The sequence below is a fragment of the Amblyomma mixtum genome, chromosome 2 (assembly GCF_055824585.1).
Source record: "Amblyomma mixtum isolate Tamu chromosome 2, ASM5582458v1, whole genome shotgun sequence".
Classification (NCBI taxonomy): domain Eukaryota; kingdom Metazoa; phylum Arthropoda; class Arachnida; order Ixodida; family Ixodidae; genus Amblyomma; species Amblyomma mixtum.
In genome coordinates this window covers 27,160,161-27,175,920 of record NC_143013.1, presented here as the reverse complement: position 1 = coordinate 27,175,920, position 15,760 = coordinate 27,160,161, and the positions used below count along the sequence as shown (strand labels likewise).

At 50.4% G+C, this 15,760-nt stretch overlaps 1 protein-coding gene across 2 annotated transcripts in view; it reads left to right on the top strand.

Moving 5' to 3' along the window:
- LOC149358769 (calcium-activated chloride channel regulator 2-like) overlaps positions 1–14,898 on the top strand; it is a 458,350-nt gene extending 443,452 nt beyond the window's left edge. For both annotated transcript variants that reach the window (XM_089570958.1, XM_089570957.1), the window contains 5 exons: positions 6,793–6,927; positions 7,116–7,260; positions 8,306–8,470; positions 9,485–9,715; positions 11,073–14,898. In XM_089570958.1, coding sequence (XP_089427084.1) covers positions 6,793–6,927; positions 7,116–7,260; positions 8,306–8,470; positions 9,485–9,715; positions 11,073–12,046 — 1,650 coding nt within the window. In that variant the 3' untranslated portion in view covers positions 12,047–14,898. The remainder of the gene's footprint in view (positions 1–6,792; positions 6,928–7,115; positions 7,261–8,305; positions 8,471–9,484; positions 9,716–11,072) is intronic.
- The last annotated feature ends 862 nt before the right edge of the window (positions 14,899–15,760 follow it).

The window sequence follows — 15,760 nt, the reverse complement described above, 5'->3', positions numbered from 1 at the left end:
TAATAAATGACGTTTATTTTTCGAAACGTAAAACTAAACAGTGATGAATCGCTCTAAACGAAACGGAAATTGGCCGAAAAAAAAAAACATGCGCAATAAGCAGTACGATTAAAATACGCTGTAAAGTGCATTTGAGAGCTATCGTCTCAAATGCTCGCTATGTTCAGTGGAGAATGCCGCAATAAATTGCCGAAAGGCTTGGGAAGAGGTGATCATATAGGTCACATATAACAATTCATTACTGCAGAGAAGTTGCGGCTATGATGTCAAGAAAAACTTTCATCAATAAATCTGATGTTATTGCAGCTTTACAGTACGCATCGCAATGCATTGAGCCTTGTACGTTCCCTACCACTCAGTTTCCTCGCTTTCTTCTTGCTTTGTATACAGGATATTAATTGTGTTTACTGATCAAGGCTTGCTCCCCTCATCTATGCGCAAGTTCTTATTTGAGCCAGAGGCACTGCATCAGGCTGGAAAAAAGTTTTGGAGGACGAACTCTTTATTCAGGTCAACTTATTCCCTGAAAAATAAAGAATGCAACTAGTTATGTGTCCACTGTGGCAACAAGCACCCATGTCGAGGTCGCGAGGCTGTCGACTGTGCTGTCTTTAAGCATGGCCCGGAACTTTTCAGGTAGCTTGCCTGAACAGTCCCGAACGCTTAAGAGTCGGACACGCGCGATCGATATCTTTCGCAAACAGACCAGATGCGTCCAGCGAACCTATAGAAGATAACAGGTGCCCTGTAGCGAACACAAAAGGATGAGGCCGTTTGGCGGTGCTGGTAAACAAGAACACTCTTTAAATTGTTCTGCGGACAGACCAAAACATCGTAGCAACATACAGAACTTGCGCACCTCGTTTTAACTCTTTGCTACTGCGAAACAGTTTGCGTCGTTCAGTTCTGATTGTATCTGCCATAAACACTGCGTCTCTGGGATTAATGCACAGTGGATACTAATGCAGCCACCATCAATGAGCTAGCGTCACACGCTAGGGTAATGACCAGACATTCTACCCTCACACTCTAAACACGAATACACCTATATGGGAGTAAAAAGGGAATAAAGGAGTAACTTGCTTCTTTATTTTTATGCGAAGCGTACTAAAATAGCCCAACCCAGCTCCTCGAGCGCGGCGGTGTCGTTACCATTGACCTTTTGTGACCTCCATGTCATACCACGTGATGCGTGACGTCACAGCAGATGAAAAACGGGGGCCCAGCTCGCGCCGTCGCGCGAGGCGTCGCGACCAAGGAGGACCACGTGATGCGTGACGTAACGACATAGGAGAAACGGGGCCCCAGCTCGCGCCGTCGCGCGAGGCGTCGCGACCAATGTGTTTCCTGCTTCTGCCGCTAGGTGCGCTGTAGTGAACACGTGATGCTGGAAGGGGGTGCGCCTGCCTCTGATAGGCGTACACGGGATAGAGATGCCTCCTGGAGACAGGGCTGCTCGTTGGAATGAGAAGCAAAAGTTGCGGCGTGCTACAGAGACTGATGAAGAGCGTGAAGAACGTCTAGCCAAGCGGCGTGCTCGATATGCAACTCGGCAACAATATGCTTCGCATCTGACTAGGCCTAACCTAAGCTAAGCCTCAGCCATTTTTTTACTCATTTCTGTTTAGAGGGGTGCACAATGACTTGTACGCTAAACCGCAGTATATATATGCAGCCATAGTGGGCAACAGCAGACCTCCTTCAATGTTTGGCGATTGGAGACGATTGCATGCCCTGTATCCATCTGTTCCCCGCACACTGTTTAGCGTAATCTGTACGCGTGACCTAATATCGGCATTGTAATGACATTGCGTCGAAAACATGCATCGAGTTTATTTTTCTTCGAGGTATCTACAAGCCTGTCGTCTATCAGTAAAAGTCATTAGCCCTGTGCAAATAGCGTTTTATTCATTTCTTTTCCTTTGTAGGCGACTTTCTTAATGCAACCGCGGAAATCTCGATAAATTGCCCTTCATTATTCTGTCCCGCTGTTTGACTAGCTCTGTGTTCGCTCTTGGCCTTTAATAATCTATTTTCAGTTTTTCATACGCGAAGGCCAGATTAATGCTATAAGGCTTCCTTCGGCCAATAAAGCGGTCTCATTTCAGTCTGTCGAATATGGAACCGGTATGCTGTGCAAACACAATCTCCTGCTAGCCGCAAACATCCGCGGCAGTACGACAGAAAATCCCGGAGGACCGTCTGCACCGCAATGATTTGCCGTGCCTACATAATTACTTCCCTTTGCCGTTTTTTTTTTCTTTCTCTGCTCTTTCTTTTCCTCCCTGCTAGCTAGAGGCCCTTTTTTTTTCGCACCCTACCTTCAGAGTAATAGGAATTGGGACTAAGGCAGAAGATGACATGACTATTAGCCCCTGTACTAGTAACGAAGACGCTTGGATCGCTACTCTTGGATTTGTTGTGCGTTTGTCTACTCCTGTCGCGACGCTTAGTCGGGCAGCGCTTCAGTGCACCCTTTGACCCATGACAGAAAGAAGGGAGCAAAAGAAAACGAAACAAAATCAATCTCTGCGCGCAAACGCGTTGTGTTTTTGCTCCAACGTCCCGCGCATGCTGAACAACGTTTGTGTGCGTGAGCAGGTTGCGTCGCGTCGCGCGCACACTGTGTGTCCTCGCAACCTTTGTAGCACTCCTTTGCTGACTGCGTACAGAGTTCTTGCCTTGTCGACAAGGAACACGAAGAAGGTTGGGGGAGGGGGGGGGGGGATGAAACGACAGACGCACTGAGCAATACACTAACAGGCATGTTTCGTTACATATTTTTCATTGCCCTAGCCCTTATTATAACGCGGGACGCGAGGTTTCGATTTCCAATAGACGGCTGTGTGTGTACGCGAGTCCACCGGCACGCATCTGTACCCGCGTACACGTACAGTGTATTATACACGCTGCTGCCCGTGTGTGTATATATACCTCTTTAATTCCCCCATCGGAAACGAAACGGCTCCTCTTCTCGTTCCCTCTGTTTCTGCTTCTCGTTTCATTCTTTCCTTCGCTTTCGCTTTCCCCCGATGTTTTTTTTTTTCTTTCCTTTTTCCTTTCGCTCTGGTTGTCGGTGTTCCCGCTTGTATTTGGCACGCTCGTTTCCGTTCGCTTTTTCTCGTCTCCGGTAGTGGCGCGACTGTCGTCCTCGCACGTTCTCTCTCCACCTTCCATCCTCCTTCCCCGCACTCTCGGCTCCGCTGTGTCGCCGCCACCTTCTCCACTGCGCGGTGTGACGCCCTTCTCCACGCTGCGTTTGTTCTCTGACGTGACTCGGTATCTCTCGCTTCCGACAACTGCCGCTCGTGTAACGAACGGGCCGGCTCATTACTCCGGCTATGGATTCGGCTTGGTCGCGCGCCGCCGAGAGGGAATGAGGAGGGAGCAAAAGGCAGGTCTTGGATTGTGAGGCACGTGGGGGATCAGGCGCGACACATCGAACGGGCCGCCCGGCAGCGAGCAAGCAAAGTTGCTTTTGCAGCTTGATGCTCCTGCCGGCTGGCTGGTTGGTATATGACGACCGGGGCTAGTCTTGGTGGCCCTTTGAGGCGGTCGACACGTCCCGCCATCGCGCCTATACGCTTTTCGGGGGGCAGCAGTGAGACCGATTTCCTGGGCGAGAGTTGAGTACAAAACCCCTGGCGGCTGCCGCCGTCTGCGACCTTTGTTTTGCTAGCACTGCTCTGGAACGACTGTGACTTTGGTGCTGGTTTTGGTCGCTCGTAGGCGCGGGAAAGAGGTGAGGGAAGTTGATATCTGAAAACAAAAAAGGCAAAAACCTGTCGGTCGTTCTTTGTCGTATATCACAATGAGAGCGCAATCAGGTAATTAAAGCAAGGTTTAGGTGAATGTTACCAGTGTAAAGGAAACGCAAAGGCGCCATGCATATCGACGTACAAAGTATGCTTAGGCGTGACGTCACACCGGCCAACATCGACCGCCATGGCTGACCCAAGGGTCACTTCAAATGCATTGTGCGCAAAAATGTTCCCATTTCTTTGTACATTCAGCAGAAGAAAACGTGGGTTTAGTTTTTTTTTTTTTTTGTCCTTTTTTCACGCCGTGTAGGCATCTATCGTTGGCTTTATTCAGGACTCCTCAATTTTTGGCTTCATGTTCCCGTAAAAACTTCTCAGGAACTCACCGCTCCTGTTATGCTGTCTCCGAGCTGTAGCCTTCACCTTGAATGTCCTGATTTGGAAGTTTATATTTTCTCTGTTGTTTTTTACTACGATGCGTTTTTCTGCGCCTCAGCACATTACCGCGGTAATACATCGCTCTTCGCCAGTCGTAGTGTCACGTGCGCTCCTGTGTCAAAGCTATAGCCTTGTTCTTTTATGTTTCCTTACAGTAACGTTGTTTTCCAAACTGTTCTTCTCCTGTGCTTTCTGTTATTTAACATCTTAAATGCCTTGAAGATCTTTCTTGGCATTATCTGCGTTGTACCTCACAGGGAAAATTCCCTAATTGGCCCTTTCCCAGGTGCCCTTACCCCTACAGCCTATTCTTCCCTAAAGTTCCTTGTTTTTTTTCTTCCCCTCCCCCACCACTTTCCCCTTGTCGTCCGGGGTCCAACTAAAGCGATGAGAAAAAGAGCCGCAACTCCGGAGAGCCCGAGCCGTATGACTCCATCGACCCGTCCAATCAATTTTTATCCCAACGGAATTGGCTGCGACTCTCTTGACTTCTTTTATTGTTTCTTTATGTGTTTTACCGCTCGAAAATAAAAAAAAAACGGGGAAGGCGTCGTCGTCGAGAAAGGAGCCGGGCGCTTTGTGTGTACAACTCTCGCTTCGCTTTCTCTTCCGCTGTCCCTGTGCGGCGCGCGCAAGCTCTCCGGCCGCGCGGCGACCTTTTCTGAGACCTTGCCCCTTTCTGTGTTTCTCTTTGTTTTCTTTCCTTCTTTCTTCCGTCTATCTCTGCGTGCCTCTCTCTCTCTTCTAATACCGGGCGCCGGATACACGCGTATTAAAGGGCGCCGCTTCCCACCACCACTTCGAGCCTTCTTGTCAGAACTGGCGGCTGCTCGCTTCTCCACGGTTCTCGAGAGAAGGGAAGTGTTCGTTACTCGCGGAGTAGTCGTCGAAGCGGGACATGGTTTCCTTTTTCCGCGGACCGGATACTTTGTTACGACGCTTCCCCTCCGCGAGGTCGGGATCCCGTCTCTTGACTTCTCCTTCTTCCCTTCTTCCTCACCTTCTCTCTTTCTCCGGTCTTTGTTCCGTTCTTCGTGTCGAGATTGATAAGCAGGGATGCGATGGTCTTATACACTGCCGGCTCATTGAAACAGATGTGGGAGCCGCTGTGATCGGCGCGGCGCAATACATACGAAGCGGAAATGCTTGATATCGAGAGCTTCTGCCTTGTTCGCCTGTTTATACGTTCTCCCCGCTCCGTTTTTATCCGTCCTGAAACTTTCCTGTTTGCTTGTAACGAGAAAAAAAAAATAGCTTTGTAGTTTTGTACTTTATTTCTACCAATAAGCAAGTTGCAATGTCGGGTCTGCCTAAAGAGGGCTTTGAAAGGTTATACCAAGAGATAAGAGACTCATTAGCGTCCACCCAAGCGCAACCATGCGGCTACAAAGCAAAACTTGACAGCTTTCAAAGAAACTTTGTAGTTGAAGAAAACTTCTTCCTGGTACGGGGTTCGAACCTAGTACCACCACCTGTCGGAGCCAGTCGCTCTACCGAATAAGCTAACCAGGACTTTTTTTTTCTTTCATGGTATTTATTTACATGGTTTTGTACAGAAAGGATATCTATATATACATATGCGTGTGTGTACACACACACACAAAAAAACTATTTATATAGAACCTAGGTAGGCGTTACATGGCACAAACATGATAGCAAACATATTATAACTAAAAGGCTGGTAAGGATATACAGCGCATCAGGAGAGGAAACCAATCCGGTAAAAAGTCCAATTCTTCGTAAATGTCCGGGACTGCTAGCAGGTGGTAGGGTGACAGCGAATTGATCGATAACTCCAATTGGGAACGGGTTTAGGCGAACATGGTAAGTCGCTTGAGTGGACACTAATCAGTACTTACTCCCTACTTATGAGTGCTTAGTTCTTTATTACCAACTTTAGGGATTCTCATAAAAACTTTCGGATGTACCCAACAGTAGAGTTTGGTTTGGTTTGGTTTATGGTGTTTAACGTCCCAAAGCGACTCAGGCTATCAGAGACGCCGTAGTGAAAGGCTCCAAAAATTTCGACCACCTGGGGTTCTTTAACGTGCACTGACATCGCACAGTACACGGGCCTCTAGAATTTCGCCTATATCGACATTCGACCACCGCGGCCGGAATCGAACCCGCATCTTTCGGGTCAGCAGCCGAGCACCATGAACAGTGAGCCACCGCGGCGGCTCTAGCAGTACAGAGCACCACGGACAACAAATGGCTTGACAGTGAAACCCAGACAATTATTACCTGTTTTTTAATGCGTCAGCATTTGAACATTCATTATCACAAAAAAATGTCCGGCGTTGGCGTGTGAAGCCTCGGTTCGCTGGAAGTAAAGTGGAGAAATCGGGGGTTGAAATGTGGAAATCAGGGATCGAGACCTTTGTTCCACAGTGAACGAAGCTATTATTAATGTTGTCGTTGTTATCGTTGTTGTTGTTGTTGTTGTTGTTGTTGTTGTTGTTGTTGTTGTTGTTGTTGTTGTTGTTGTTGTCGTCGTCGTTGTTGTTGTTGTTGTTGTTTGCTGTTGTTGCTGTTGTTGGAGCGATGATGATGATTATCGGTGACGTGTATCCTGGACGTTTCGCCCCCGCAGGTTGGCATGTGGGAGCTTCGGGCGGAGCCGACCACGAAGACGGACCAGCCGGTCATCGGGCTGGTCTACGCCAGGCCGGCTGCCAAGGAGACGCCCATCCTGCTCGACGTCTGGATCAGCGGTCGAAGCTCAGCGGTGAGCTTCCTCTCTGCATTCGCTGCCGAACTCGCGCTTCGCGGCGATACTGTTGCGTTCGTGCTGCTGAGAGCACGATCATAACGAGTACGCGCTGCTGTCAACAGCTTCCAGCTTATCACTGTCCTTCTTGCTTTGTTTTTCGTTGATGATAGATGTATAAATCACAATGAGTGCGTCCTGTGCAGGTGAACGCCTCGGACAAGTTCATGGTCTACGCCGAGCTGAAGAAGGGCTCTCACCCGGTGGCCAAGGCCATGGTGACGGCCCTGATACGCCACCCGGACACGGACAGCATCACCCGCCTCCACCTCATCGACAACGGAGCTGGGGGTGCGTGGCCGCCGTTGCTGTCATTGTGCCATCTCGGCACACGGCTTCCCCTTTGACTGTTTAGTTCTAACGAACCACGCTGACGGTGGTTCTTTCGAATATATTCTCGATTTCTCAAAAGACAACAGTTATATGTCGGCCATCAACTCTTCGAACCCCTTTCCTACTCAGCAGCCGTCTATTTCTTTTTTTTTTCATATTCATTTCTCATCTTTGCAACCTCGTGCGTTGTTTGCCACTCTTTTCTATCGTTAGGTCCGAACACTAGGCACGGATACATAATTAATAACAGTTTTAGTTCAGGTGGCATATAAGATTTCAGCGCTTGGTAAAGAACCCCCAGATGACTGAAGCTGGTCTAGAGCGCCTTTTACGGCGTACATCAAAGCCCAGGTATAAACCTAGCTCGAAAACGTGCTTTCCGTGAAAGTGGACCTACTCCTGGAGGCTACAGTTTGATGCCGTTTAGTGGACGCCTACGACACGATGATGGTGTTTGTGCGTGGTGGTAGTGAGAATAATAATGAGGGATGCGATTTCGTGAATCAACGGATGGGCGGCAAACCACCCACCCATATTAGGGGGCACATGTTGGGCGCCATTGTTATTTTATATCTCCTACGTGTTTTTCCATATCGCAATCACCAAAGAAATGTGAAGGTTTTTTTGCACATGTATTGTGCAATAGCGGATAGAACTCAAGAATGAAGCGGCTTTTTTTTTTTTTCGTCGAAGGACCACCTTCCAGCCAATGGCGTCGGCCGCTTCTCACGACCCTGTTAGCGTGACAATGCAGGGAGCGGCGCGACAATGCAGGTAGGGAGCTATCCCCGACCGTGGAGGGAAGGGATTATCCCCTTTCATCTGACGCTGCCTGCGTTGTCACGCCAGTGATGTCATGAGAATCGGCCGACGCCATTGGCTGGAAGTAGGTCCTTTCATGGGAAAAAGCCGCTTCGTTCTTGAATTGTGGCTATAGTTGTGGCCACATAGCCGCAAGTGCCCGATATCTACATGCGTTCTTATTTTATCGCTCGCCGCGCAGATCCGGACATAACGCAGAACGACGGCGTGTACAGCCGCTACTTCACCGACTTCACAAGCACCGGACGATACGACCTGACAGTGGTGGCGAACGACAACGACGTCTCCGCCGTCGTCATCGGGGCCTCGAGCGGAGAGTACGAGAGCAGGTTCCCCGAGGGAGCAGGTACGCGCAGTTGTGCACATGTCTGGTAACTGCACCGTGTAGAGCAGCCGCGAACGAAAGAGATAGTGCTGGCAAGAACAAAGTTTTAAGAGTTGGTTTGTGAGGTGCTCAGGCAATACCAAAGTGTTCATGTGGCGGTGTGTTCCAGCTCGACTGCACATTCTGTAACACTTGCTTACTTTTTAGTCCACTCTCCCACAAAATGAGTCGCCGCCAAAGCGATGTACCATTTACACACTGTGCCGCATAACCTGTCCCGCATAACCTGCTCCGCATAACCGCAGTAATGTACAAGCACTGCCACATCAACACACTTTTCAAGTGGCAGCGGACTTGTTCATATCAGTTTTCATGACCACTCTGTTCATTTGGCACAAGGTTTGTACAGCAGAGCGTTTTGACTGAACGTGTAAGCGACATCTGTCAATGAGATCGTGCGAGCGAACTGGTGCGATGGGGAAACCGAACCAGATCCTGTGAAAGTGAACTAAAGCGGTAACAAGCAATGCGGTTACGCGATAGCGAGATGAGCAGGTGACGTGCATGTCAAAAATTGCCGCTCCATACGGTCCCAGAGGTTCTAAGAGGATTCTGGTGTGGGCTAGTTGGTTCATGCTTAATAAACAGATTCACAACAGCGCTACGGAACGAGGACAGAAGGAACACGAAAAACACAGGACAGCGACCGTCCTGTGTTTTTCGTGTTCCTTCTGTCCTCGTTCCGTAGCGCTGTTGTGAATCTGTTTATTAACCCAGAGGTTCATGGTTCATCGGCCGCCTGTTCAAAGGCGCGATAAAGAGTGAAACGAGACGATGACCTAAATTTGATGCTACGGTTATCCTTGGCTCTTCTGCTGCAGGCTACCTGATCGCTATTTCCTGAGGGACATACTCAGCATCTAGTCTGTCATTTTCATTTGTGTCTGTGCGGTTCGGTTCGGTGCAAAAAGAGTGCGGAAGGGCTGTGCGACGATTATTCCAGCTTAAGGAGCGCGTCATTCTTGGCATTCGCAGAGTACCCGTCGTGCTGCGGCAGCCGCGTGTCGGACAGCTACTCGCAGAAGACGAGTCGCTTCACGCGCATCAACCACTACGGCTCGTTCTTCGTGACCGTGCCCAAGGCGGACCGGGACGTGCTCCCGCCGAGCCGCATCACCGACCTGCGCGTGGTGTCCACCGACAACCGCAGGATGGCCGTGACGTTCAACTGGACAGCGCCGGGCGATGACTTCGACGAAGGACAAGGTCAGCTGCCCGGACGGAGACTGCGTCAGTGCTAGCAGTAGTCGTCGACAGAGGCGCATTTATGGTCCATTCCTGCATTTTTCTACCTGTATCTTACCGACGACCACCTATGGGGCAGAAACTTGGAGGCTAACGAAAAGGGTTCAGCTTAAGTTAAGGACAACGCAGCGAGCTATGGAACAATAATATCATAGATGCAACGTTAAGAGATCGTAAGCGGGCTGACAGGGTGAGAGTACAAACGCAGCAATTACATCCTAGTCAAATTCAAGAGAAAAGGGGCTTGGGCAGAGCATCGCTGGTCCTCAAGGGTAACAGACTGGATTCCAAGAGAAGACAAGCATAGCAGGGGTCGGCAGGAAGTTAGGTGGGCAGGGATGCGGTGGCCGCAGCTGGCAAAGGACAGGGTTAATTGCAGAGACATGGGAGAGGCCTTTGCTCTGCAGTGGGCGTAGTCAGGCTGATTATGATGATAATGCGTGTTGAACTACGTTATTTGCTTAGGAAGACTGATCTGTCGTAAACAGTGTGTGTCTCGAGTTTGGTGCAAACACTTGGTACAACAAATACACGACATGTTATGTGGCTAGCATGTGGTTGCGTGGCTTTTTCTATCCACCGAGCCTCATTGCATGCATATGACTTATGTCGTGCCCGAAGTCGTTAAGAACCGACCCGGCCACACGGTGTAAGGATCCGCGAAACCCCGTGCGCCGGAGCTTTTGGCATTCCATTTGGCATACCCTCAACGACTGGGCTGGCCCTCGAAAACAACAAAGGAAGATTAGTCGTGCGAAAATTTTGTGGCACTTTTACCTGCTAAGAGAGCTGTAACGGGGCGTAGAGTATCGGATTTTGTTTCTTTCCACAATGTTCTTTTTCCCAAGCCGCTTCAATGTCACCTAATGTCCTCCTCTGATCGGTCTACCCTGGTTTCCTTCTCCCTGTTTGCGGTTCCTCATCCATTTCGTCTATAGTCGGCGGGACCTGTTGCTCACTAGGGACAATCGTTCGACTTAAGCAACGCCAAGCCCCTGCCACTTTCGTTTTTTTTTTCTTTTTTCCTCGTGTAGCACTGTCTTCTCCTCGCTTAAATTATCGTGTAGGCCTTTAGCTTGATTCAACCAAGATCGGCAAAATCGATGTGAGCGGTGAAGGCTAGCAGCGCCCGACCTTTTGGCCTTTATCGGGGAGACACCTAGACACTCTAAAGTCGTTATTAACCGCAAAAGTGGCCCCCTGTGTCCTCTTCTTTTAACAGAAACTTAAATTACCGGTAAAGATAACACGTCTATTCCCATGTCTGCCTCTGTGCTGTCTGGCTAACTCCTGTTTGTCCTTATCCCTCTTTGTGCAGCGAGTCGCTACGAGCTGAAGAGCTTCAAGGACAGGCTCAACGCTCAGCGCCGCTTTGCGAGTCACGGCCAGCTGGTTGGCCAGTGGGACGTCGACGGACCCTACTACGAGCCTCCCAAGCCCTTCGGTTCCACGCAGACCGCCACCGTGAGACTCAAGAACAGCCAGCAGGCGTCGCCACCGCTCTACTTCGCCATTCGCGCCGTGGATGACCAGGGAAACGCGGGGCCCGTCTCCAACGTAGTCGAGGTGGTCATCATCCCACCGCCCACGACCACGTCAACCTCGACGCAGCCTTCGTCCTCGTGGGGCAGCGGCGCGGCGGGGGGCGCAGGCGCCCACGGTCAGCCCAGCGGCTCCCGCAGCACTAGGGACAAGCTGAACGCCGCCCAGCTGGCGCTCATCATCGCCGTTCCCTTGGCCGTTCTTCTGGTCGGCATCATCGTTATTATCCTCCTCATGGCCCGGCGGCGCAAGGCCCCGCCACCTAAGAAGTCCACGGACAATGGCAACGCTTCGCAGCCCCCGCCGCTGCCCGCCAAGATCGCTCGCGACGACATCACGGCGCCGCCGCCGCAGACGACGCCCATCATGGACGAAGACGTCAAGCAGACGACGCCCACGGGCCGCCTGGACGCTGCTGCCATCAGCCCGGTCAACTCGTGGCCCGCCAGCGTGCTGCTCGACCACTACAACAAGGTGCAGCAGGCCAAGCAGAGGCACGAGCCGCCGCCCATCATGATGGTCGAGGATGGCGTCTCGCTCAACTCGTCCACCCCTTCGCTCTACTCCAAGAGCGACTACGGCGGCGTGCCGGCTCCCGCCAGACTCGCCAAGCACCGCCCGGGACAGGATGGAGTCGCCGTGCCGCCGCCGCTGCCCCCGCAAGTGCCCAGCTACAACGCGGTCTACACTTCGTCGCAGCACTCGCTCGACAAGACCGGAGGAGTGACGCGCAACATCACCCAGGTCTAGCGCGCTCGCCTGCTGTGAGGAAGAGGGGCGGACTGCCTCGCTTCGAAAAAGGACTCCAGTGTTGCCCATTGTCTCCCCGCTCAGCTGCAGCTCCCGCGTTTACGCTACTGGTGCGCGCATCTGCGAGCACCGAATGATGAATCTCAGACGCCGCGAACTGTCCTTGCTGACAGTTTTCTTGACACGTGCGACATGAGCATGGCGTTTCTCTCTGAACAGCACATGCGGGCGCCATTTTGATCAGTGAAGGAGGTGCTTTCGCGAGCTTACCATCTTAGGACGGGTAGCACGAGGCGAGGACTGTCTGCGCCTTCTGACACATCTCATTTACCCTGATAGCGCAGCGCCCTGCTCGCTCTCGGGTGACCGTGAGACGGACTGTGAGTGTGATAAGCTGTGTTCTCTCGCTGTTTTAATGTTTGTTTGCTCATTTTGTTTCATTAGAGCGTCGAGCGTGTCTTATCTTCGTGTCGTGCGTCTGACCGTGCTTGGACCCAAAGTGGACTCGATCAAAAAGAACCAAACGCTGCGTGTGCTTCGCGCGTGTGTGCGTGTGTACGACGAGGGGAATACAGTCCTATTCCCGAGACGAGGAGCGACCAGCGATTTGGCCCCACTGACTCCCTTTGACGAGTGGAGCGAGGACTTGAAGGGGAGGGGCCAGATTGGACTCCGTCTACGAACCAATCAGCGATCTGCTTTTGCGAACACCGGGTCATTGTTCTAGGAATTCGCTAGTCACACGTAGCCTTTGCTAATGCGGCTAGTCAAGATTAGCCTATACCATATAAGACAGAGAGAGAGTAAGACAGTCCTATCTAGAGTCGCTAACCCATATGGTGTCCGATCCTCGATCCTACATAGAGATGACAGCATGCGTTGCTTGGCGTTCAAGCTGATTTTCTTGAGCTTTTTAGACCGAGGCCGATGGTCCCCAGAGAAACTCCCGTAACACACGCTTGCAACCTTTACCCACGCTTCGAGAATGAATTGCTCTAGTCAGCAGCAAACAGTAGCAAGTATGATAATCTTCGCACTGTCTTACGCTCCTGTACGTGGTCACAGCTGGCATTAACTGTTGTAGTGCATTATTTCTTTCCCGTCTTTATTTCATACTTTTCGTCGTCACAGCACAACTCAGCCCTTTTGTGGTCACTAGCATTCTCATCTGCTTTTAATTTTTTTCAGTCCACCAGATGTCGGGAAAGCGGTCGCAATGTGCCGTCCCATTTTTTAAACGCACCGAAAATGACGTGGACGTTGAGGAGTGACAAGGTGGTGTCGTGTACCAGTCTGTATAGGGGCCGCCTCTCGCTCTGTAGGGATGCTTGCCTGCATCGCAAGTGTTTGTATGCCACAGTGTGTTCTTTGCTGTATGGATTTATTATTTGCTTTTTTCCTTTCCGGAGCACAGAAAAGCAAGTGAGTTCTCACCGCCACTCTCCCGTCCCGCATCCCTTTTTCCCTTGTGTACATTTGTATGTAAAGAAACGAGTTTACGGGGAATTTTCTCGTGCAGTCATCGCCGCACCTTTCACTTCATGCATTAACGGGGCAAGAGCTTCGCTCCTCGAAACATTTCCTTTTTTTTTTTTTTTTCACTTACCAAATAGCGTGTGTTCGTTCGCGACACCGTTCTTCATCCGCAATGCATTTTATTTTTTTGCTTCATTCGCTCCTTCATTATATCCCCTCGTAATAAGACGAACGATACTCCGCAAGTCTTTCGACTTTACTCGCTCTATCACGACACACTAAGGAGATGTGAAATGAATTAAGATGTGCGTTCTGTTTCGTCGAACGAATTTGCCTCGCGCCTTCACCAAAGAGCACGCATTACAAGAATCGCGGTGGCATCGCTTTTGCCTGGAACAAGATATACGCACCTCTTTTTTTTTTTCTGTTTTGTCTGTGTACAAAGTGTTTCAAGAAAAAAAGAGAATTTTATGACGCAGTGTATGGTGTGCAATATTTCGTGACTGTATATGTCGTTTGTTTCACTACCGTTTCAACGTGGTTGCCTTCGAGAACAATGTCGTCGCCCGATGCACCCTGGGAGTACTGCTGTCTGCTTTTAAACACAACGCGCCGAAATACGCGGCTTTTAAGGTACCTCCCGCAATCATGTATTTACCGTTTGTTTCTTTTTTTTTCTCTGTCCTTACCCCATGTGCGTGCAATGCGTTCTTTCACGTCTCGCGAGCCTCTCAGGACTTTTAAAGCTATGTAAAATATTAAAAGCGTAAGAGCGTCAAGCCGTTTCATGTTTAACCTATACCAAAGACAACCGATGTTACCACATTATCAAAAAAAATGACGCTTATGTGTCGCGAGCTGCGTTGTTCGTATATGCGAGAAGTCAATATGCATGCCCATCGCATTCTGAATTGGTGTTGACCTTCCCAAATCATACAATACGTGTATCATCGCCTGTGTCGGTTGCAGGAATACGGACAGAGTGGAGTGGAGTGCCTGACGAAAGTTGCGAAACGCATTACACATCAGCCAGGGCATCGCTAGCGAATGAGTTCAAACACGAAAGAGCGTATATACGTTGTGCCGCTGCAGTGTCATGGCCGGCAGCTGAGGTGTCGAACGAGAGGAAAGGCGCGCCTTGTACATAGAGCGAACTTGCATGTCCCAACTCTTGTGTGCGTCTGCGTGCCTGTGTGTGTGCGTGTGTTGTGCGTGTGAAAAAAAAATGAAAGAAAAAGATCCATTTCTGCCGCGGGAGTTTAAATAAAACAAACGGCGGCGACTCGTTTTACGTACTTCACGCATACGACATCACGCGTGCACGGCTGTACACACACTTTTACAGAAAAATAAAAAGATATGTTTATTTATGATGACTATACGCGTCCGGTGCTCTCTTTCACTGCACGCAGGCGCGAGGGGACAATCTGAGCTACCACTGGGCCATGGAAGCTCCCTAGTGCGCTTTCCCTACTTCCCTATATTGGGGAACGAAAAGGGGGCAGCCATGGGCGTGCTCTGAGAACTCCTGTATAGGTCACGGATTTTCTGAGAGCAGAAATCCTGGCAGTTTTACAGCGCAGTTGTTACTGGCTCGTCTATGGGTTGAGCGGCGTCGGTGTGATAGTAACCGATCACGTGACCACCCCGCGCAGGCAGGCCGTGCCTCGTGAATCTTTCAGCATGGACAGGATGAGGGCAGGGTGGGTCACAGAACAGGCGCTGATTAAATGGCATGCTAGTCGAAATCAAGAAGAAATGGGCTTGCGTAGCAAGGGGCGGCACGAAGTTAGGGGGGCGGGTGAGATTCAGAAGTCTGCAGGAATACGGTGGCCGCAGCTAGCACAGGAGGGGGTTAATAGGAGGGGTATGGGAGAGGCCTTTGCCCTGCAGTGGACATAGTTGTGCTGACATGCGTCTGCGTTCGAGTCACGTGAGAACCGTGACGTCATTGCCTGTATATATTTGGCTGCAATAAACGGACGGGGGTCTTTCGCTCTGGGCTTTGACACGGACCTCGCTTCTTCTCTGTGCGTCTCCGCTCGGTTGGAACGCTCACCCCGATAGCGGCCGGACCCATGGGGTGAAGTACAACAAGCGTAATGCAAGTTTCAATAACATGATGCGACTATGTGCAGAAGGTACTAAATTGTACTTGATGCGAATCTTTTTGGTTATTTTTTCGGGTGTTTATTTTTCGACCCAGATTATGGGTCATATATTAGCCACTTTTTAGAC